This window comes from Nerophis ophidion, linkage group LG03 (genome assembly GCF_033978795.1).
Source record: "Nerophis ophidion isolate RoL-2023_Sa linkage group LG03, RoL_Noph_v1.0, whole genome shotgun sequence".
Taxonomy (NCBI): domain Eukaryota; kingdom Metazoa; phylum Chordata; class Actinopteri; order Syngnathiformes; family Syngnathidae; genus Nerophis; species Nerophis ophidion.
Window position 1 is genome coordinate 6,394,131 of NC_084613.1, and position 25,286 is coordinate 6,419,416.

Here is a 25,286-nt window from a genome sequence, read left to right on the forward strand (position 1 = left end):
GAGTTCATGCACGGTTCATTTTGTGCACCAGTGGAAAAAAAACATGGTAACAATTTAGTATGGGGAACATAATCACCCTTAATTAGTTGCTTATTAACATGCAAAATAGTAACATATTGGCTCTTAACTAGTCATTATTAAGTACTTATTAATGCCTTATTTGGCATGGCCTTATTAAAACCCTGACCCTAACCAAATAACTCTGAATTAAGTCTTTATTACTTAGAATATGTTCCCCTAGTGTCCAAATAACTCTAAATTTGCCATGATTTGTAGTCTGGATTATGTTTTTGTTAGTTTTTGGACTCTTTTAGTTCCTGTTTGCGCTCCCTTGTTTTGTTTGGTTACCATCCCGACCTATGATCATTTCCCTTTAAAATAGTTTTTAATCATATTTGTTTTTATATTGTTTTTTTATTTATTTATTTTTTGTTTTTATTCAGTCATCGGTGGAGCATAATTATGTTTTTTTAGTATTGTTTTTAACATGGCTGTGCAGCACTTTGGAAACGTTATTGTTGTTTAAATGTGCTATATAAAAAAAGTGGATTGGATTGAGGCTTCACGGTGGCAGAGGGGTTAGTGCGTCTGCCTCACAATACGAAATTCCTGCAGTCCTGGGTTCAAATCCAGGCTCGGGATCTTTCTGTGTGGAGTTTGCATGTTCTCCCCGTGAATGCGTGGGTTCCCTCCGGGTACTCCGGCTTCCTCCCACTTCCAAAGACATGCACCTGGGGATAGGTTGATTGGCAACACTAAATTGGCCCTAGTGTGTGAATGTGAGTGTGAATGTTGTCTGTCTATCTGTGTTGGCCCTGCGATGAGGTGGCGACTTGTCCAGGGTGTACCCCGCCTTCCGCCCGATTGTAGCTGAGATAGGCGCCAGCGCCCCCCACGACCCCAAAAGGGAATAAGCGGTAGAAAATGGAGAAATGGATTGGATTGATTGTCATGACTGGGGGGGGGGGTCGCAGCTTACTGCGAGGTTTGTTCTCCCGGGATGCAAACGGACTATTCCGGACAAGGGTTGCAGGTAGGAACATATTTATTAACTCGATATATCTCGGCAGGGCGTGAGGTAAACAAACATAAACTATGGCGTGGAAAAAAAAACACAAAACTGTGGCATGAAACAAACAAACATAAACTATGGCGTGGAACAGGGGTAGGGAACCTATGGCTCTAGAGCCAGATGTGGCTCTTTTGATGACTGCATCTGGCTCTCGGATAAATCTGAGCCGACGTTGCTTAACACGATAAGTAATGAATAATTCCACTTTTAATCACAGTGTTAAAAATAATGTTAAAATTATGAAACATTCTCATGCATTTTTAATCCGTCCATCCGTTTTCTACCGCACCTGTTCAAGAAGTTGCGTTAATGGTAAGAAGTTATTTATTTATTATTGGTTAGTGTGGGGCTTGCCCTCCTGGGGGTTCTTCAGACCCCCAAGCACCGACATGAGAGCCTGTTTCAGGGTTACGATATTGTTTTATTTTTCAATAAATCCCTCAGTTGCTTTCCAGCAATTGTATTTCCAGTCTCTCCTCCTAGCTGCTGCTTATAACAGAGCGACAGGTGATTAGATAACAAGGCCCAGGTGGGCCCTCTACGCACCTGTCGCTGCAGGCCCGCAGGCCACGCCCCCTCCACGGTTAGCTCCAGAATAACAATGTTATTAGAAACAATAAGAGACCTGTTATACTCTAGAAATGTTGGTCTTACTCAAAAATGCATGTGTTTATCAATCAATCAATCAATGTTTATTTATATAGCCCCAAATCACAAATGTCTCAAAGGACTGCACAAATCATTACGACTACAACATCCTCGGAAGAACCCACAAAGTGTTTAGTTGTGTTCATTGTTAAAAAAAAAAGATACGGCTCTTACGGAAATATATTTTAAAATATTTGGCTTTTTGGCTCTCTCAGCCAAAAAGGTTCCCGACACCTGGCGTGGAACAAACACAAAACCGTGGCGAGAAATAAACACGACTTACGTGGCCAAGGCGTGAATCGAGCAACATGAACTGTGGCATCGCATGAAAACAAGCAAAGACGCCAGGCCGACTGACTGGCAAAGACAGACTTAAATGAGGGTCTTGATTAGCAGCAGGTGCGCTGTCCGAACACCAGAGGCAGGTGAAAATCATAAGTCGGCATGGTAACCAAACAAAACAAGGGAGCGCAAACAGGAACTAAAAGAGTCCAAAAACATGATCCAGACCACAGATCATGACACAATTAAGTATTTGTTGCTTAGAATATGTTCCCTATACTAAAGTGTGACCAAAAACACATAACTTTGTCATGAATTTGAAAGAAACTAAACATTTTATTTTTCACCAAAGAAGGGTTTGGTGAATGCGCATATGAACCTGGTGGGGGTCCGTACCTCCAACAAGGTCAAGAACCACTGGTTTAAAAGCTCTGAGTTCTTGTCTTCTTGTCCATCCTCAGGGACGTTGGCGGTCGGAAGCTCACGGTGGGAACCAGACTGGCCCACGACTTAAAAGAGTTCAGCGGCGAACTCTGCATGGAGGGTCTGCACTTCTGGAAGACGGCCTTCTCCGCCATGACACACCCGGCCCCGGCCTCCACCCCCGCCCTCACCCCACCTCCGGCCCTGCGGAGAGGGCCGGCATGTAAAGAACGGCCAGAGATCGAGTCCTCGGCCGGGGACCAGCAGGTCATCCTGCTCCCCTGCAAAACTGCGCCGAGGGCAGAAGACGTGCAGCTGTGGTTGGAAGCCAGGAGGCAGTACCAGACCCTGCAGAAGGGCATCAGACATGCAGATCTGCTGAAGAAGGAGAAAGTGTCCACGTCTGATGTTCCCAGCAACTCCACATCTCATGGAAAACTCAAGCGAACCCCAAGGAGAAGAAAGCAGGGGCTCTCGCTGGTCTTTTCTCCCACAAGGAGTCCAGGATCTGCATGTAGTCCAGCACCCCATGAAGGTTCCGTCCACCCGGACCAGGAGGACGGACATGAAGAGAACGACGCAAGCAGCTCTCCGGAGTCTCCAGAGCTGCCGACATGGCAGCGTCGTCCCAGCATCGGTGGTTTCGACCAAACCAGGCCGCTGTCCCCGCAACTTTCTGTCACCAGCCCCACCTTTCCCCACATCCAAGATGAGGACTTGATGGACTCCCCAAATCTTCACAGCACTCCTTTCGTAAAGAGGAGGCGCGAGGGTGTGGCGCCTGTATGCAGCACGCCCATCACCCGGGGTAGGCATCCTTCCGGAATGTTCCTGCTTTGTGTCGGCTGGTTCCTCAACTCTGCTCCCCTGGTCCCCCTGCAGATGATCCCGTGGCTCAGAGAATCCAGCAGAGGAGGAGGAGCCAAGCAGATCCCCTGAGAAGAGTCTTGCTGAACACACAGATGAAGGTAAAGCTCCAACAGGTGCAGAATAATACACAAACCCGTTTCCATATGAGTTGGGAAATTGTGTTCGATGTAAATATAAACAGAATACAATGATTTACAAATCATTTTCAACCCATATTCAGTTGAATATGCTACAAAGACAACAGATTTGATGTTCAAACTGATAAACATTTAACTTTAGAGTTTGATGCCAGCGACACGTGACAAAGAAGTTGGGAAAGGTGGCAATGAATACTGATAAAGTTGAGGAATGCTCATCAAACACTTATTTGGAACACCCCACAGGTGTCCGGGCTAATTGGGAACAGGTGGGTGCCATGATTGGGTATAAAAGCAGCTTCCATGAAATGCTAAGTCATTCCCAAACAAGGATATGGTGAGGGTCACCACTTTGTAAGCAAATTGTCGAACAGTTTTAGAACAACATTTCTCAATGAGCTATTGCAAGGAATTTAGGGATTTTACCATCTACGGTCCGTAAAATCATCAAAAGGTTCAGAGAATCTGGAGAAATCACTGCACGTCAGCGATGATATTACGGACCTTTGATCCCTCAGGCGGTACCGCACCAAAAACCGACATCAGTGTGTAAAGGATATCACCACATGGGCTCAGGAACACTTCATAAAACCACTGTCAGTAACTACAGTTGGTCGCTACATCTGTAAGTGCAAGTTAAAACTCTACTATGCAAAGCCAAACCCATTTATCAACAACACCTAGGAACGCCGCTGGTTTCGCTCATCTAAGATGGACTGATGCAAAGTGGAAAAGTGTTCTGTGGTCTGACGAGTCCACATTTCAAATTATATTTGGAAACTGTGGACGTGGTGTCCTCCGGAACAAAGAGTAAAATAACCATCCGTATTGTTAAAGGCGCAAAGTTGAAAAGCCAGCATGTGTGATGGTATGGGGGTGTATTAGTGCCCAAGGCATGGGTAACTTACACATCTGTGAAGGCACCATTAATGCTGAAAGGTCCATACAGGTTTTGGAGCAACATATGTTGTCATCCAAGCAACGTTATCATGGACGACCCTGCTTATTTTAGCAAGACAATGCCAAGCCACATGTTACAACAGCGTGGTTTCATAGTAAAAGAGTGTGGGTACTTTCCTTGCCCGCCTGCAGTCCAGACCTGTCCCTCATGGAAAATGTGTGGCGCATTATGAAGCTTAAAATACGAGAGCGGACTGTTGAAGGACTGAAGCTCTACATAAAAAAAGAATGGGAAAGAATTCCACTTCCAAAGCTTCAACAATTAGTTTCCTCAGTTCCCAAATGTTTATTGAGTGTTGTTAAAAGAAAAGGTGATGTAACACAGTGGTGAACATGCCCTTTCCCAACTACTTTGGCACGCGTTGCAGCCATGAAATTCTAAGTTAATTATTATTTGAAAAAAAAAAAAAAACTTTATCAGTTTGAACATCAAATATGTTGTCTTTGTAGCATATTCAACTGAATATGGGTTGAAAAGGATTTGCAAATCATTGTATTCTGTTTATATTTACATCTAACACAATTTCCCAACTCATATGGAAACGGGGTTTGTACATTAGGCTTTTACAATATACCAGTACTAGTGTAGTATCGCAGTACTAATGAATTAAAAACGGTACTATACACCATTTATTTATTTTTTTTACGGGCATGCCGTGACATTGCTGGTTTTAGGAGCAGAGGAGCATGTTGGGCAGCGCACACACACAGAGTACTTACAAGCAGACACAGTGTGTATAGAGAAAAGGGAGAATGGACGCATATAATGCTGAAACACCCCCAGGGACAGCTGCTACTTCTAAATCACTAATCCTGGCCTCAATGGCGGCAAATAAAGTTTTTTACAAGTAACATTATCACTGGAGGACGAGGAATATCTAAACATGCTTCACTACACACCACAATGTAAACAAACGCCATGGGTGGATCTATACCTGACATCCACTGTAATGATACCAAGTACAATAGTGTATCTAGTTGATACTACTATGATTACATCGATATTTTTTATCATCACAAAATCTTTTTTCCTTTTTTTAGGATTCATGTATGTTTATAATGTCAGTAAATACGTCCCCGGACACATGAGGACCTTGAATATGATCAATGTACGATCCTGTAACTACTTGGTATCGACATGATCCATACCTAAATGTGCGGTATCGTCCAAAACTAATGTTAAGTATCAAAGAAGAGAAGAATAAGTGATTATTACATTTGAACAGAAGTGTAAATAAAACATGTTAAAACAGAAAACAACACGACACCTACCCTTTATATCAGTATTTCTTAACCATATTATTATTGGTTTATTAGGTATTATGTTTTATTGTATGATCCTGTAACTACTTTGTATCGGATCAATACCTAAATGTGTGGTATCATCCACAACTAATGTCAAGTATCAAAGAAGAGAAGAATAAGTGATTATTACATTTGAACAGAAGTGTAGATAAAACATGTTAAAACAGAAAATAAGCAGATATTAACAGTAAATGAAGTAGATGCATCAATATTTTTTACAGTTTGTCCCTCATAATGTGTAGAAAAAAATAGGTGTATAAATGACACAATATTTTACTGCATAGGTCAGCAGACTAATTAGGAGTCTTTGTTTGTTTACTTACTACTAAAAGACAAGTTGTCTAGTATGTTCAACATTTTATTTAAGGACTAAACGACAATAATAAACATATGTTTGTTACAATAATGACAATAATTACATTTGTTTGTGGTCCCCTTTATTTAGAAAAAGTATCAAAATAAATTTTGGTACCGGTGCCAAAATATTTAGGTCACTGTTGTTTATGTCAACCAACTCAAATGGTGGTCCATTGTACTTAATACCAAAATATTTCTTATTACTAATAAGTTTTTATTACTAATAAGTGCCTACTTAAACGGACGTTGACAAACATAGGTGAACACTTTTGTTCACATGAAATTTGAGACCTTAATTTCTGTGAAAAAATGTGTCCGTTTCTGTCAGAATAAACATTCCCATTGTAGTTTTACATATATAATAAACATTCCCATTGTAGTTTGACATATATAATAAACATTCCCATTGTAGTCCGACATATATAATAAACATTCTCATTGTAGTCTGACATATATAATAAACATTCCCATTGTAGTCTGACATATATAATAAACATTCCCATTGTAGTCTGACATATATAATAAACATTCCCATTGTAGTCTGACATATATAATAAACATTCTCATTGTAGTCAGACATATATAATAAACATTCCCATTGTAGTCTGACATATATAATAAACATTCCCATTGTAGTCTGACATATATAATAAACATTCCCATTGTAGTTTGACATATATAATAAACATTCCCATTGTAGTCTGACATATATAATAAACATTCCCATTGTAGTCTGACATATATAATAAACATTCCTATTGTAGTCCAACATATATAATAAACATTCTCATTGTAGTCAGACATATATAATAAACATTCTCATTGTAGTCAGACATATATAATAAACATTCCCATTGTAGTCTGACATATATAATAAACATTCCCATTGTAGTCTGACATATATAATAAACATTCCTATTGTAGTCCAACATACATAATAAACATTCCCATTGTAGTTTGACATATATAATAAACATTCCCATTGTAGTCTGACATATATAATAAACATTCCCATTGTAGTCTGACATATATAATAAACATTCCTATTGTAGTCCAACATACATAATAAACATTCCCATTGTAGTTTGACATATATAATAAACATTCCCATTGTAGTCCGACATATATAATAAACATTCCCATTGTAGTCAGACATATATAATAAACATTCCCATTGTAGTCTGACATACATAATAAACATTCCCATTGTAGTTTGACATATATAATAAACATTCCCATTGTAGTCCGACATATATAATAAACATTCCCATTGTAATCTGACATATATAATAAACATTCCCATTGTAGTCTGACATATATAATAAACATTCCCATTGTAGTCTGACATACATAATAAACATTCCCATTGTAGTTTGACATATATAATAAACATTCCCATTGTAGTCCGACATATATAATAAACATTCCCATTGTAATCTGACATATATAATAAACATTCTCATTGTAGTCAGACATATATAATAAACATTCCCATTGTAGTCTGACATATATAATAAACATTCCCATTGTAGTCTGACATACATAATAAACATTCCCATTGTAGTTTGACATATATAATAAACATTCTCATTGTAGTCAGACATATATAATAAACATTCCCATTGTAGTCTGACATATATAATAAACATTCCCATTGTAGTCTGACATATATAATAAACATTCCTATTGTAGTCCAACATATATAATAAACATTCTCATTGTAGTTTGACATATATAATAAATATTCTCATTGTAGTCAGACATATATAATAAACATTCCCATTGTAGTCCGACATATATAATAAACATTCCCATTGTAGTTTGACATATATAATAAATATTCTCATTGTAGTCAGACATATATAATAAACATTCCCATTGTAGTCTGACATATAATAAACATTCTCATTGTAGTCAGACATATATAATAAATATGCTCATTGTAGTCAGACATATATAATAAACATTCCCATTGTAGTCTGACATATAATAAACATTCTCATTGTAGTCAGACATATATAATAAACATTCCCATTGTAGTCTGACATATATAATAAACATTCCCATTGTAGTCTGACATATATAATAAACATTCCCATTGTAGTCTGACATACATAATAAACATTCCCATTGTAGTCTGACATATAATAAACATTCTCATTGTAGTCCGACATATATAATAAACATTCCCATTGTAGTCTGACATATATAATAAACATTCCCATTGTAGTCAGACATATATAATAAACATTCTCATTGTAGTCCGACATATACAGTGGGGCAAAAAAGTACTTAGTCAGCCAGCGATTGTGCAAGTTCTCCCACTTCAAAGGATGAAAGAGGTCTGTAATTTTCATCATAGGTACACTTCAACTGTGAGAGACAGAATATAAAAAAAAATCCAGGAATTCACATTGTAGGAATTTTAAATAATTTATTTGTAAATTACGGTGGAAAATAAGTATTTGGTCAAGAACAAAAATTCAACTCAATACTTTGGAATATAAGCTTTGTTGGCAATAACAGAGGTCAAACGATTACTATAGGTCTTTACCAGGTTTCACACACAGTAGCTGGTATTTTGGCCCATTCCTCTATGCAGATCTTCTCGAGAGGAGTGATGTTTTGGGGCTGTCGCCGAGCAACGCGGACTTTCAACTCCCTCCACAGATTTTCTATGAGGTCTGGAGACTGGCTAGGCCACTCCAGGACTTTCAAATGCTTCTAACGGAGCCACTCCTTTGTTGCCCGGGCTGTGTGTTTGGGATCATTGTCATGCTGGAAGACCCAGCCACGTTTCATCTTCAAAGCTCTCACTGATGGAAGGAGGTTTTGGCTCAAAATCTCACGATACATGGCCCCGTTCATTCTTTCCTCAACAAGGATCAATCGTCCTGTCCCCTTAGCAGAAAAACAGCCCCAAAGCATGATGTTTCCACCCCCATGCTTCACAGTAGGTATGGTGTTCTTGGGATGCAACTCAGTATTCTTCTTCCTCCAAAGACGACCAGTTGAGTTTTTACCAAAAAGTTGTATTTTGGTTTCATCTGACCACATGACATTCTCCCAATGGGAAGTGAAGTGAATTATATTTATATAGCGCTTTTTCTCAAGTGACTCAAAGCGCTTTACATAGTGAAACCCATTATCTAAGTTACATTCAAACCAGTGTGGGTGGCACTGGAAGCAGGTGGGTAAAGTGACACAACGGCAGTGACTAGGTTGGCAGAAGTGGGAATCGAACCTGCAACCCTCAAGTTGCTGGCACGGCCACTCTACCAACCGATCTTAACAGCCCTGCTGTATCTGTGTGGTCTTTGGCAAACTTCAGACGGGCCTAGACATGCACTGGCTTAAGCAGGGGGACACGTCTGGCACTGCAGGATTTGATTCCCTGTCGGCGTAGTGTGTTACTGACGGTAACCTTTGTTACTTTGGTCCCAGCTCTTTGCAGGTCATTCACCAGATCCCCCCCGTGTGGTTCTGGGATGTTTGCTCACCGTTCTCATGATCATTTTGACCCCACGGGATGAGATTTTGCGTGGAGCTCCAGATCGAGGGAGATTATCAGTGGTCTTGTATGTCTTCCATTTTCTGATAATTGCTCCCACAGTTGATTTTTTTCACACCAAGCTGCTTGTCTATTGTAGATTCACTTTACCCAGTCTGGTGCAGGTCTACAATTCTTTTCCTGGTGTCCTTCGACAGCTCTTTGGTCTTGGCCATAGTGGAGTTTGGAGTCTGACTGTTGGAGGCTGTGGACAGGTGTTTTTTATACAGATACTGAGTTCAAACAGGTGCCATTAATACAGGTAACGAGTGGAGGACAGAAGAGCTTCTTAAAGAAGAAGTTAAAGGTTTGTGAGAGCCAGAGATCTTCCTTGTTTGAAAGTGACCAAATACTTATTTTCCACAAAAAAATTCTTTAAAATTCCTACAATGTGAATTCCTGGATTTTTTTTCCCACATTCTGTCTCTCACAGTTGAAGTGTACCTATGATGAAAATGACAGACCTCTTTCATCCTTTGAAGTGGGAGAACTTGCACAATCGCTGGCTGACTAAAGTGTATAGAAGATATGAAAACAGAAGAATCAAAATGAATGATGTGATTGGCCAAAGTTCAAAGTCAATGTTGCCAGCAAGGACTAGTTTGGGTCATGCGGACCATCACTGAGCCTGGTGGACTTCAAGGAATTGACTGTGCTGCGTGTTTGTCCTCCACAGAACCATTTCGCTGCTTTAAATGTTCCGAAAAGAGACAATTCTCAGATCGAGGGTCCCAGCCTCCTCAACACTTACGGCTTCAAAGTCAGCATGCAGAACCTGCAGGATGCCAAAGCTCTGCATGAGGTGAGCTTTATCAGTATCAGTGGATGCTCCTAACACAGGGGTCTTGAAGAGTCTTACAGACAACAATTTAAATTTAAGGTCGTTGTCAGCATTTAGAGAATACAATTATTTGCAAATCATCTTCAACTTATATTCAATTGAATAGACTGAGAAACTTTATTTTTTTTGCAAATAGCTCATTTGGAATTTAATGGCTGCAATGTGTTTCAAAAAAGCTGGCACAAGTGGCAAAAAAGAGTGAGAATGTTTAGAAATGCTCATCAAAGACTTAATGTGGAACATGCCACAGGTGAACAGGCTAATTGGGTAACAGGTGGGTGCTATAAAAGCAGCTTCCATGAAATACGGGGTGAGGGTCACCACTTTGTCAACAAATGCCTGAGCAGATTGTTTGAGAACAACATTTCTCAAGCAGCTGTTGCAAAGAATTTAGGGATTTCACCATTTACGCTCCGTAATATCATCAAAAAGTTCAGAGAATGTGGAGAAATCACTGCACTTAAGCCATGATATTACGCACCTTCCATCCCTCAGGCGCTACTGCATCAAAAAGCCACAGCAGTGTGTAAAGGATATCACCACTATCAATAACCACAGTTGGTCGCTACATCTGTAAGTGCAAGTTAAGACTCGACTATGCAAAGCCGAAGCTATTTATTTGGGGGCGGCACGGCGTAGTGGGTAGAGCGGCCGTGCCAGAAACCTGAGGGTTGCAGGTTCGCTTCCCACCTACGGACATCAAAGTGGCTGCCGTTGTGTCCTTGGGCAGGACACTTCACCCTTTGCCCCCCGGTGCCGCTCGCACCAGTGAATGAATGATGAATGAATGATTGGTGGTGGCCGGAGGGGCCGTAGGCGCAAACTGGCAGCCACGCTTCCGTCAGTCTACCCCAGGGCAGCTGTGGCTACAGATGTAGTGAATGAATGATGGGTTCCCACTTCCCTGTGAGCGCTTTGAGTATCTAACAATAGAAAAGCGCGATATAAATCTAATCCATTATAATTATTATCATTATTATTATTTATCAACAACACCCAGAAAGGCTTCGCTGGGCCCGAGCTTATCTAAAGTGGACTGATGCAAAGTGGATAAGTGTTCTGTGGTCTGACGAGTCCACGTTTCACATTGTTTTTGGGAAACTGTGGACGTCGTATCCTCCAGACCAAAGAGGAAAAGAACTTTCCGGACTGTTCTAGGGTGAAAGTGTAAAAGTCAGCATGTGTGATGGTATGGGGGTGTATTAGCGGCCAAGGCATGGGTAACTTACACATCTGTGAAGGCACCATTAATGCTGAAAGGTCCATACAGGTTTTGGAGTGACATATGTTGTTATCATGGACGCCCCTGCTTATTTCAGCAAGACAATGCCAAGCCTGGTGTTACAACAGCGTGGCTTCATAGTAAAAGAGTGCCTGCCTGTAGTCCAGACATTGAAAATGTCAGAAAAATATGAAATATGAGGCGGGAGACTGTTGAACAACTTAAGCTGTACATCAAGCAAGAATGGGAAATGTGTCTCCTCAGTTCCCAAACCTTTACTGAGTGTTGTTAAAAGGAAAGGTCATGTAACACACTGGTAAAAATGCCTTTTTTGACATGTGTTGCTGCCATTATATTCTAAATTCATGATTATTTGCAAAAAGTGTGAAAATTATCTTGCAGTCAATTCAATTGAATATAAGTTGAAAAGGATTTGTTGTATCCTCTTTTTATTTAAGGTGACAACTTCACTGCTTTGTACTAAAGGTAACTAATACAGGTGTGTTCCTCTCCAGGTGCAGTACCTGACTCTAATGGGCATGGAGCTCCATGCGCGCAGTCGCCGTGACCTCCAGCCCGATCCCGAGTTTGACCCCATATGTGCCTTGTTTTACTGCCTGACTTCCGACGCTGCCTTGCCCGGCGTGGACACCCGCCAGGTGACGGGCGCCGTCGTGGTGCATGAAGACGGCGACGGTCGCGGCCGAGGTGAAGAAGACTTCCACGACCTCGTCTTTAGGCTGACCTTGTTTGTTCACTGCCGGCTGTCTGACACACTTAACAGGTCACAGAAGAACAGCGCCCCTGCTGGTCAGGTCCGGCATCTCTGGGCTGCTGGTGACATATGCTGCGGATGAGAAGATGCTGTTTCAGGAACTGGTGGCGATCATGAGAAAGTTGGTGGCTCAAGTACTTTCAGCTGTAATGTAGAAACACAGTGGGACATGTTGATGTCCATGACCCTCACTTTTCCTGACTCAGGTCCACTCAAGACAAATTAATGCTCTAATTAGCACATTTACTTTTAGCTTTTGCATGAGGAGAATGGCTGGTGATAGAAGATGACACTTTGTTAAAGGGGACTGCACTTTTTTGGGGGGGATGTTGCCTATCTTTCACAATCCATATCAAAAACAGATTTTTACTTTACTTACTTTACTTTACCTTACTACAGACCCTGTAGGAGCCGCTCTATTGTGCCTATAAAGTCCTTAAAAAACATCCAATACATCTTAATTAAGGTTTTATATACATGATATAAGTATATATATAATGTAGTAACATTTATAATACATGCATGATGTACATATATATGTAGTATCTAGTAACATTCATAAAAACATGTAATATATACATGATGTAAGTATAGATGTAGTATCTGCTAACATTCGTAATAACATGTAATACAAACATGATGAAAGTATATATGTAGCATCTGCTAACATTCATAATAACATGTGATGTACACATGATGTAAGTATATATGTAGTATCTAGTAACATTCAAAATAACATGTAATATATAAATGATGTAAGTATGTATGTCCGGTAGTAGCATTCATAATAACATGTAATATATACATTATGTAAGTACTGTATATATGTAGTATCTAGTAACATTCATAATATGTAATATATACATTATGTAAGTACTGTATATATGTAGTATCTAGTAACATTCATAATAACATGTAATATATAAATGATGCATTATATATGTCATGTAGTAGCATTCATAATAACATGGAATATATACATGATGTAATTATATATGTAGTATCTAGTAACATTCATAACAACATGTAATATATAAATGATGTAAGTATATATGTCATGTAGTAACATTCATAACATGTAATATATAAATGATGCAAGTATATATGTCATGTAGTAGCATTCATAATAACATGTAATAAATATATAATTTAAGTATATATGTAGTATCTAGTAACATTCAGAATAACATGTAATATATAAATGATGTAAGTATTTATGTCATGTGGTAATATTCATAATATGTAATATATACATGATGAAAGTATATATGTCATGTAGTAACATAAAATGTAATATATACATGATGTAAGTATATATGTAGTATCTACTACCATTCAGAATAACATGTAATATATACATGATGTAAGTATATATGTCATGTAGTAGCGTTCATAATAACATGTAATAAATACATGATGTAAGTATATATGTAGTATCTAGTAACATTCAGAATAACATGTAATATATAAATGATGTAAGTATATATGTCATGTAGTAATATTCATAATAACATGTAATATATACATGATGTAAGTATATATGTAGTATCTACTAACATTCATAATAACATGTAATATATACATGATGTAAGTATATATGTAGTATCTACTAACATTCATAATAACATGTAATATATACATGATGTAAGTATATATGTAGTATCTACTAACATTCATGATAACATGTAATATATACATGATGTAAGTATATATGTCATGTATTAGCATTCATAATAACATGTAGTATATACACGATGTAGGTATATAGGTAATATCTACTAACATTCATGATAACATGTAATAAATACATGATGTAAGTATATATGTAGTATCTACTAACATTCATAATAACATGTAATACATACATGATGTAAGGTGTGACCACCCCTGGAATAGACGGTCAGAATTTTCATAAAAATGACCCCTTTGGGTTCTGAAATTGTGCAACAACAACTAAAGTGGGCACTTGAGCTCAGAAAAAGAAGTTGGAGTGGAGTAGGTCTTGCTGAGTGCTGGACTTAAACAAGTTCCACTGTACTGTACAAAGTCATGTAGAACTGTTTCTATCCGAGGTTATATTGCTGTTTTTTTTCCCCTCAGATTTGACCCAGATATCCTGTTTGGGTACGAGGTGCAGATGCAGTCCTGGGGCTACCTTCTTCAGCGGGCAGCAGTGCTAGGAGTGGACCTCTGTCAGCAACTGTCCAGAGTCCCTGGTAATACTTTATTTACCTCGCAAATACGGACGACTCCATTTATTTTCTAACAGGCATGTCCTGACATTGCTGCTTTTACTAGCCGAGGAGCATGTTGGGCAGCGCACACACACCGAGTACTTCTAAGCAGACACAGGGTGTGGACAGAAAAGGGACAATGGACGCATTTTGGTGTAAAAAGTCAAGATAAAGGTGAAGTTTTAACACTGAAACACCCTCAGGAAGAGATGCTTCAAGTAAAGTACGTTTCATACAAGTAGTGTTATCACTGGAGGACGAGGAATAGCTAAACATGCTTCACTACACAATGTAGGAGGATAGAATGTAAACAAATGCCATGGCTGGATCTACACCTGAAACACCATCAGGAAGAGCTATTTTTTGTAAATCACTAATTTCGGTCTCCATGGTGACAAATAAAGCGATTTTCTTACAAGTAGCGTTATCACTGGAGGACGAGGAATAGCTAAACATGCTTCACTACACAATGTAGGAGGATACAATGTAAACAAATGCCATGGCTGGATCCACACCTGAAACACCATCAGGATGAGCTATTTTTTTCTAAATAACTAATTTCGGTCTCCATGGTGACAAATAAAGCGATTTTCTTACAAGTAGCGTTATCACTGGAGGACGAGGAATAGCTAAACATGCTTCACTACACAATGTAGGAGGATACAATGTAAACAAATGCCATGGCTGGATCTACACCTGAAACACCATCAGGAAGAGCTATTTTTTCTAAATCACTAATTTCGGTCTCCATGGTGCCAAATAAAGCAATTTTCTGACAAGTAGCGTTATCACTGGAGGACGAGGAATAGCTAAACATGCTTCACTACACAATATAGGAGGATAGAATGTAAACAAATGCCATGGCTGGATGTACACCCGAAACACCATCAGGAAGAGCTATTTTTTTCAAAATCACTAATTTCGGTCTCCATGCTGACAAATAAAGCGATTTTCTTACAAGTAGCGTTATCACTGGAGGACGAGGAATAGCTAAACATGCTTCACTACACAATGTAGGAGGATACAATGTAAACAAATGCCATGGCTGGATCCACACCTGAAACACCATCAGGATGAGCTATTTTTTTCTAAATAACTAATTTCGGTCTCCATGGTGACAAATAAAGCGATTTTCTTACAAGTAGCGTTATCACTGGAGGACGAGGAATAGCTAAACATGCTTCACTACACAATGTAGGAGGATACAATGTAAACAAATGCCATGGCTGGATCTACACCTGAAACACCATCAGGAAGAGCTATTTTTTCTAAATCACTAATTTCGGTCTCCATGGTGCCAAATAAAGCAATTTTCTGACAAGTAGCGTTATCACTGGAGGACGAGGAATAGCTAAACATGCTTCACTACACAATATAGGAGGATAGAATGTAAACAAATGCCATGGCTGGATGTACACCCGAAACACCATCAGGAAGAGCTATTTTTTTCAAAATCACTAATTTCGGTCTCCATGCTGACAAATAAAGCAATTTTCTTACAAGTAGCGTTATCACTGGAGGACGAGGAATAGCTAAACATGCTTCACTACACAATGTAGGAGGATACAATGGAAACAAATGCCATGGCTGGATCCACACCTGAAACACCATCAGGAAGAGCTATTTTTTCGAAATCACAAATTTTGGTCTCAATGCTGACAAATAAAGCAATTTTCTTACAAGTAGCGTTATCACTGGAGGACGAGGAATAGCTAAACATGCTTCACTACACAATGTAGGAGGATAAAATAGCTTACCGGTGTCACAATGTAAACAAATGCCATGGGTGGATCTACACCTGACATCCACTGTAATGATACCAAGCGCAAGAGTGTATCTAGTCGATACCACTATGATTACATGGATATTTTTTATCGTCGCAAAATATTTTCCTTTTTTTTAGAAATGTATATTATGTTTATAAAGTCAGTAAATATTTCCTCGGACACATGAATATGACCAATGTATGATCCTGTAACTACTTGGTATCGACATGATCCGTACCTAAATGTGTGGTATCATCCAAAACTAATGTCAAGTATCGAAGAAGAGAAGAATAAGTGATTATTACATTTGAACAGAAGTGTAGGTAGAACATAAGCCGATATTAACAGTAAATGAGCAAGTTTTATTAACATTGCGGATGGACGTTAGCCGCTAGCTAGCTAGCCTTGTCTCAAAGCAGCTCTTCCTGAGGGTGTTTCAGTGTTATAACTTCACCTTTATTTTGACTTTTTACACCAAAATGCGTCCATTCTCCCTTTTCTGTCTACACACTGTGTCTGCTTGGAAGTACTCAGTGTGTATGCGCTGCCAAACATGCTCCTCCGCTCCTAAAACCAGCAATGTCACGACAGGTACTTTTTAGAGGATGGTATAGTACTGCATATTAGTATACTACCGTACAACTCTAGTTCACATCATCCCCCAAATAAGGTGTGGGAGGATTTTGCTACATAGCGCACAGGCCCCGCCTCCTCCTCTCTGATTGGCTGTCCTTCGATGTCTCCTCAGGTGACTCCAGAGACAATCGCTTCACAGCCGACAGAGACGAGTACGGAGCGGACACCATGTCTGCCATCAACATCATCGGGCGGGTCGTCCTCAACTTGTGGAGAATCATGAAAACAGAGGTAGCGACATCTCTTATGTCCGTGCTGGAAATCTGTCATTTTTTGGTGTTATAACCCCTAATAATAGATTTTATTTGTAAAATAAAAAAAAAAGTATTTAGTCAGCCAGCGATTGTGCAAGTTCTCCCACTTAAAATGATGACAGAGTTCTGTAATGTTCATCATAGGTACACTTCAACTGTGAGAGACAGAATGTGGGGAAAAAAATCCAGGAATTCACATTGTAGGAATTTTAAAGAATTTATTTGTGGAAAATAAGTATTTGGTCAACCATTCAAAGGAGGTTTTGGCTCCAAATCTCACGATACATGGCCCCGTTCATTCTTTCCTTAACACGGATCAATCGTCTTGTCCCCTTAGCGGAAAAACAGCCCCAAAGCATGATGTTTCCACCCCCATGCTTCACAGTAGGTATGGTGTTCTTGGGATGCAACTCAGTATTCTTCTTCCTCCAAACACGACCAGTTGAGTTTATACCAAAAAAGTTCTATTTTGGTTTCATCTGACCACATGACATTCTCCCAATGGGAAGTGAAGTGAATTATATTTATATAGCGCTTTTTCTCAAGTGACTCAATGCGCTTTACATAGTGAAACCCATTATCTAAGTTACATTCAAACCAGTGTGGGTGGCACTGGAAGCAGGTGGGTAAAGTGACACAACGGCAGTGACTAGGTTGGCAGAAGTGGGAATCGAACCTGCAACCCTCAAGTTGCTGGCACGGCCACTCTACCAACCGATCTTAACAGCCCTGCTGTATCTGTGTGGTCTTTGGCAAACTTCAGACGGGCCTAGACATGCACTGGCTTATGCAGGGGGACACGTCTGGCACTGCAGGATTTGATTCCCTGTCGGCGTAGTGTGTTACTGACGGTAACCTTTGTTACTTTGGTCCCAGCTCTTTGCAGGTCATTCACCAGATCCCCCCCGTGTGGTTCTGGGATGTTTGCTCACCGTTCTCATGATCATTTTGACCCCACGGGATGAGATCTTGCGTGGAGCCCCAGATCGAGGGAGATTATCAGTGACTTGTATGTCTTCCATTTTCTAAAAATTGCTCCCACCGTTGATTTTTTCACACCAAGCTGCACACATGACATTCTCCCAATCTTCTGCTGTATCATCCATGTATCCATTTTGGTCACCGAGGTAAAACAGCCGCCATTTTCATTTTCACATTACAAACACCGGGTCTCAGCTTTGTTATTTTCCGTTTTTTCGACTATTTTTTTGGAACCTTGGAGACATCATGCCTCGTCGGTGTGTTGTCGGAGGTTGTAACAACACTAACAGGGAGGGATTCAAGTTGCACCACTGGCAAGAACCAGACCCCCATTGAATGTACCAAAGTGTCTTCACATTTGACCGGCGATGCTAAGACAGACATGGCACAGAGATGTATGGATAACCTGCAGATGCATTTGCAACGATTAAGTCAACGAAATCGCAAAGGTGAGTTTTGTTGATGTTGACTTATGTGCTAATCAGACATATTTGGTCGCAGCATGACTGCCAGCTAATCGATGCTAACATGCTATTTACGCTAGCTGTATGTACATTTGAAACTAGATACCCACATTTAATGCGAAACAAACACTTACCAATCGACGGATTTAAGTTGCTCCAGTGTCGCAAGATGCGAAAGTCCCGATATTTTGGTCCGCACATTTTACCGGCGATGCTATTTAGGTAGCCATGCTATGGGCCACTTCATTAGGTATACCCGCGCTATGGCCGAATAGCGTCAATAGCTTCTTCAATTTCGTTTTCGCCATCTGCCTCCATACTCCGACCATCCGTTTCAATGCATGCGTAATCTGTCGAATCGCTTAAGCCGCTGAAATTCGAGTCTGAATCCGAGCTAATGTCGCTATATCTTGCTGTTCTATTCGCATTGTTTGTTTACATTGGCAGCACTGTATGACGTCACAGGGAAATGGATAGTGGTTTCGCAAATAGCGAAAATCAAGCACTTTAAAGCTTTTTTTAGGGATATTCTGGGAGATGTAAACTTTTGCAAGATACTTCGAAAAATAAAACAAGCCACTGGAAACTGATTTTTATTGTTTTTAACTCTTTTGAAATTGTGATAATGTAAGCGTCAATATATACCTTGATGGTGCAGAAAAAAGACCATATATTTTTTTAACCGATTTCCCAACTCTAAAAGGGGGAATTTTGGCGAATTAAACGCCTTTCTGTTTATCGCTCTGGAGGCGATGACGTCAGAATGTGACGTCGCCGAGGTAACACAGCCGCCATTTTCATTTTCAACACATTGTAAACATTGGGTCTCAGCTCTGTTATTTTCCGTTTTTTCGACTATTTTTTTGGAACCTTGGAGACATCATGCCTCGTCGGTGTGTTGTCGGAGGGTGTAACAACACTAACAGGGAGGGATTCAAGTTGCACCACTGGCCCTAAGATGCGAAAGTGTCTGCCGCCAGACCCCCATTGAATGTATCAGAGTGTCTCCACAGTTTACCGGCGATGCTAAAGCAGACATGGCACAGAGATGTATGGATAACCTGCAGATGCATTTGCAACAATAAAGTCAACGAAATCACAAAGGTGACTTTTGTTGATGTTGTTGACTAATGTGCTAATCAGACATATTTGGTCGCGGCGTGACTGCCAGTTAATCGATGCTAGCATGCTACGCTAATCGACGCTAACATGCTATTTACCGGCGGTGCTAAAGCAGACATGGCACATAGATGTATGGATAACCTGCAGATGCATTTGTAACGATAAAGTCACAGTAATCACAAAGGTGAGTTTTTTTTATGTTGACTGCCAGCTAATCGATGCTAACATGCTACGCTAATCGACGCTAACATGCTATTTACCGGCGGTGCTAAAGCAGACATGGCACAGAGATGTATGGATAACCTGCAGATGCATTTGCAACTATATTAAGTTTCCTTCCACCCACATTTAATGCGAAACAAACACTTACCAATCGACGGATTTAAGTTGCTCCAGTGTTAAAAGATGCGAAAGTCCTGATTGTTTGGTCCACACATTTTACCGGCGATGCTAACGCAGCTATTCGGCCATGCTATGGCTATGAATACTCTCAATAGCTTCATTTTCTTCTTCAATACTTTCATACTCCAACCATCTGTTTCAATACATGCGTAATCTGTTGAATCGCTTAAGCCGCTGAAATCCGAGTTTGAATCCGAGCTAATGTCGCTATATCTTGCTGCATTGTTTACATTGGCAGCACTGTGTGACGTCACAGGGAAATGGATAGTGGCATCGCAAATAGCGAAAATCAATCACTTTAAAGCTTTATTTAGGGATATTCCGAGACCGGTAAAATTAAAAAAAAATCTTCAGAAAATACAACAAGCCACTGGGAACTGATTTTTATTGTTTTTAACCCTTTTGAAATTGTGATAATGTTCCCCTTTAAAAAGCGTTGTTATAAATAAGTGCACTTTTTGTACACAACAATAGTTTAAAACATATAAAGTGCACTTTTCTGCATGTCACTATGATGACATATAAAAGCAACACTAAAATAAAGTGCACTTTTTGTACATAACGACACTACAATAGTTTCAAACATACAAAGCGCACTTTAGTGCATGATGTCACACAAGATATTTCAATAAAAATGAGCTGCATAAAAGGAAATCCAATAGTGCTATGTAGTAGTTTACTATGGATGTTGTTGACTTTTTATTCATACGGTGTTGATCTGGAAATGGTTGCTTGGGCATTTTGTTTGTTGTGGCACCGGCCAGAGATGTTGACATGTGGAGTTTCAAGCACTCTTTATTCTCTAGCGGGTGACTTTTCGAATGGCGCTAGACATTAGCAGTGCTACTACTTTTTGTAACAACGCTTTTGCCGCATATTTGTAAATCTTCCCGCTTAAAGTCAAACCACCGCCACCTGCTGTTTTTTTCTGCGGTTCAGCTCGGTCGGTAGAGCGGCCGTGCCGGCAACTTGAGGGTTGCGGGTTCGATTCCCGCATCCGCCATCCTAGTCACTGCCGCTGTGTCCTTGGGCAAGGCACTTTACCCGCCTGCTCCCAGTGCCACCCGCACTGGTTTGAATGTAACTTAGATATTGGGTTTCACTATGTAAAGCGCTTTGAGTCACTTGAGAAAAATCGCTATATAAATATAATTCACTTCACTTCACATTGGGAGAATGTCATGTGGTCAGATGAAACCAAAATACAACTTTTTGGTATAAACTCAACTCGTCGTGTTTGGAGGAAGAAGAATACTGAGTTGCATCCCAAGAACACCATACCTACTGTGAAGCATGGGGGTGGAAACATCATGCTTTGGGGCTGTTTTTCAGCTAAGGGGACAGCACGATTGATCCGTGTTAAGGAAAGAATGAACGGGGCCATGTATCGTAAGATTTTGAGCCAAAACCTCCTTCCATCAGTGAGCGCTTTGAAGATGAAACGTAGCTGGGGTCTTCCAGCATGACAATGATCCCAAACACACCGCCCGGGCAACGGTGTGTCCTTGGGCAAGGCACTTTACCAACCTGCTCCCAGTGCCACCCACACTGGTTTAAATGTAACTTAGATATTGGCTTTCAATCAATCAATCAATCAATCAATGTTTATTTATATAGCCCCAAATCACAAATGTCTCAAAGGACTGCACAAATCATTACGACTACAACATCCTCGGAAGAACCCACAAAAGGGCAAGGAAAACTCACACCCAGTGGGCAGGGAGAATTCACATTCAGTGGGACGCCAGTGACAATGCTGACTATGAGAAACCTTGGAGAGGAGCTCAGATGTGGGCAACCCCCCCCCCTCTAGGGGACCGAAAGCAATGGATGTCGAGCGGGTCTAACATGATACTGTGAAAGTTCAATCCATAGTGGCTCCAAGACAGCAGTGAGAGTCCCGTCCACAGGAAACCATCTCAAGCGGATCAGCAGCGTAGAGATGTCCCCAACCGATACAGGCGAGCGGTCCATCCTGGGTCCCGACGAGCGGTCCATCCTGGGTCTCGACTCTGGACAGTCAGTACTTCATCCATGGTCATCGGACCGGACCCCCTCCACAAGGGAGGGGGGGGACATAGGAGAAAGAAAAGAAGCGGCAGATCAACTGGTCTAAAAAGGAGGTCTATTTAAAGGCTAGAGTATACAGATGAGACTTAAATGCTTCTACTGAGGTAGCATCTCGAACTGTTCACTATGTAAAGCGCTTTGAGTCACTAGAGAAAAAGCGCTATATAAATATAATTCACTTCGCATAAGTGTCTCAAGGACAGGAAGTGATCAGTATTTGCTGAAAAGGTGCAGAAATAAGCAGGGCTCCAATTGTGACGATGGTTTACTTTAGTGAATTAGTGAATTATATTTATATAGCGCTTTTCTCAAGTGACTCAAAGCGCTTTACATAGTGACACCCAATATCTAATTTACATTTAAACCAGTGTGGGTGGCACTGGGAGCAGGTGGGTAAAGTGTCTTGCCCAAGGACACAACGGCAGTAACTAGGATGGCACAAGCGGGAATCGAACCTGCAACCCTCAAGTTGCTGGCACGGCCACTCTACCAACCGAGCTATGCCTTTAAAAAAAAAAAAAAAGTCCAGTTCCAGGGTGAATTTCCATTCAAGTCTTGTTTTTTCCTTCCTCCCAGGTGACAATCAACATCTACACTTTTGAGAACGTGGCCTTCCATGTGCTGCACCAGCGCTTCCCCCACTACACCCCCCGCACACTCTCCGACTGGTTCGACCACCACACTGACCTCTACAGGTGTGTATCAGCATGTTGCGATGAGACTAGGGATGCACCGATTAATCGGTAACCGAATATATTCGGCCGAATATGGCAAAAAAAAAGCCACATTCGGCCTTCGGTGGAATGAGTTGAAAAACAAGGCCGAATTGTGGCGTGTGACCCAATTTTTTGACGCAATCAACCAACGTGCGGCGACGTTGGGATATGTTGTGTACCTGTATAAGTGTATGAGGTTACAAGCACACACTTTTTTTTATTTTTTATTAAATCAACACAAAAACACACAAAATACACTTTGCATCAGTGCATCAACCCCCCCAAAGAAAACCCCTCCCTCCCCCATTCACACCCAGCCACACCCACTCACACAAAAAAAGGGTTATTTCTTTCTGCTACCAAAATGCTGGTTCCCACAACATATATAACACAGTCTGCAAGGGACACAGTCCCTGAAACACACATGATTGTGTGTGTCGCCGGTCCACTAACACTATCATTAATTACTATTTTTTATGTAATTGTTTTATATGATTTTACTTTCTTTTTTATCCCCAAAAAATGTCATTGTTTTCCTTTTTTTTTAATCTCATTTTATTTTATTAAAAAAAAATTAAAAAAAATAACCTTATCTTCATCAGACCAGGTTGTTAATGGAATTAGACTTGTCTAAAAGGTTTTTAAAACCAGGTCCAGTCCAGACAATGTCAAAGTGGGCCTCAGCAACACACACCCTCATCCATGTGCAACAACAAAAATTAGGGAAACAACAGATTGCATATAAGTTATAAACAAAATTACATTTTCATAAAAAGCATTTGTGTATAGTCCATATTATGTCCAAGTCAGATTCAACACACACATTCATTTTGTACACTCAAAAAAAGGGAACACAACAACAGACAGCATATATGTTGCTGTTGTTACATATCTATAAACATCAATCAATGTTTATTTATATAGCCCCAAATCACAAATGTCTCAAAGGACTGCACAAATCATTACGACTACAACATCCTCGGAAGAACCCACAAAAGGGCAAGGAAAACTCACACCCAGTGGGCAGGGAGAATTCACATTCAGTGGGACGCCAGCGACAATGCTGACTATGAGAAACCTTGGAGAGGACCTCAGATGTGGGCAACCCCCCCCCTCTAGGGGACCGAAAGCAATGGATGTCGAGCGGGTCCAACATGATACTGTGAAAGTTCAATCCATAGTGGCTCCAAGACAGCAGTGAGAGTCCCGTCCACAGGAAACCATCTCAAGCGGATCAGCAGCGTAGAGATGTCCCCAACCGATACAGGCGAGCGGTCCATCCTGGGTCCCGACGAGCGGTCCATCCTGGGTCTCGACTCTGGACAGTCAGTACTTCATCCATGGTCATCGGACCGGACCCCCTCCACAAGGGAGGGGGGGACATAGGAGAAAGAAAAGAAGCGGCAGATCAACTGGTCTAAAAAGGAGGTCTATTTAAAGGCTAGAGTATACAAATGAGTTTTAAGATGAGACTTAAATGCTTCTACTGAGGTAGCATCTCGAACTGTTACCGGGAGGGCATTCCAGAGTACTGGAGCCCGAACGGAAAACGCTCTATAGCCCGCAGACTTTTTTTGAGCTCTAGGAATCACTAATAAGCCGGAGTCTTTTGAACGCAGATTTCTTGCCGGGACATATGGTACAATACAATCGGCAAGATAGGCTGGAGCTAGACCGTGTAGTATTTTATACGTAAGTAGTAAAACCTTAAAGTCACATCTTAAGTGCACAGGAAGCCAGTACAGGCGTAATGTGATCAAACTTTCTTGTTCTTGTCAAAAGTCTAGCAGCCGCATTTTGTACATTATTACATTTTCATAATAAGCCTTTAAGGATTTCCCATCTTTTTTCATCTTTTTTGGCATCATTATCGTTGTCAATCATGTATCTTTCTAAAGTTAAAAAATACTGAATAAATGTTTTAAAGAAAGTAATACTAAGTGAATATCTATTTTTGGCCTTAAAAATAAACCTTTTACCAAGTACTATAATTAAATTAACTAAGTCATGCTTGTCAATAAACTCTCCTAAAATAACAGAAACTATATCAAGCTTCATAAACAAACCAATCCTTGAACACGTTTTTTCAACTTCCACCCAAAAGGAAGACAACAATATGACAATACCAAAACAAATGCAGGGTGGATTCAGATTCCTGACAGCAAAAGCGGCAATCATCTGACTCAGTTTTGTTGATGT

The 25,286-nt window shown here is 40.4% G+C and overlaps 1 protein-coding gene across 1 annotated transcript in view; it reads left to right on the top strand.

Annotated features, from left to right (window-relative positions):
* Positions 1–25,286, top strand: part of LOC133548684 (DNA polymerase zeta catalytic subunit-like) — a 134,215-nt gene that overhangs the window by 70,365 nt on the left and 38,564 nt on the right. Inside the window, exons 12-19 of the mRNA XM_061893655.1 lie at positions 2,464–3,233; positions 3,308–3,393; positions 10,281–10,406; positions 12,183–12,375; positions 12,452–12,563; positions 14,543–14,658; positions 17,191–17,309; positions 22,948–23,066. Coding sequence (XP_061749639.1) covers positions 2,464–3,233; positions 3,308–3,393; positions 10,281–10,406; positions 12,183–12,375; positions 12,452–12,563; positions 14,543–14,658; positions 17,191–17,309; positions 22,948–23,066 — 1,641 coding nt within the window. The remainder of the gene's footprint in view (positions 1–2,463; positions 3,234–3,307; positions 3,394–10,280; positions 10,407–12,182; positions 12,376–12,451; positions 12,564–14,542; positions 14,659–17,190; positions 17,310–22,947; positions 23,067–25,286) is intronic.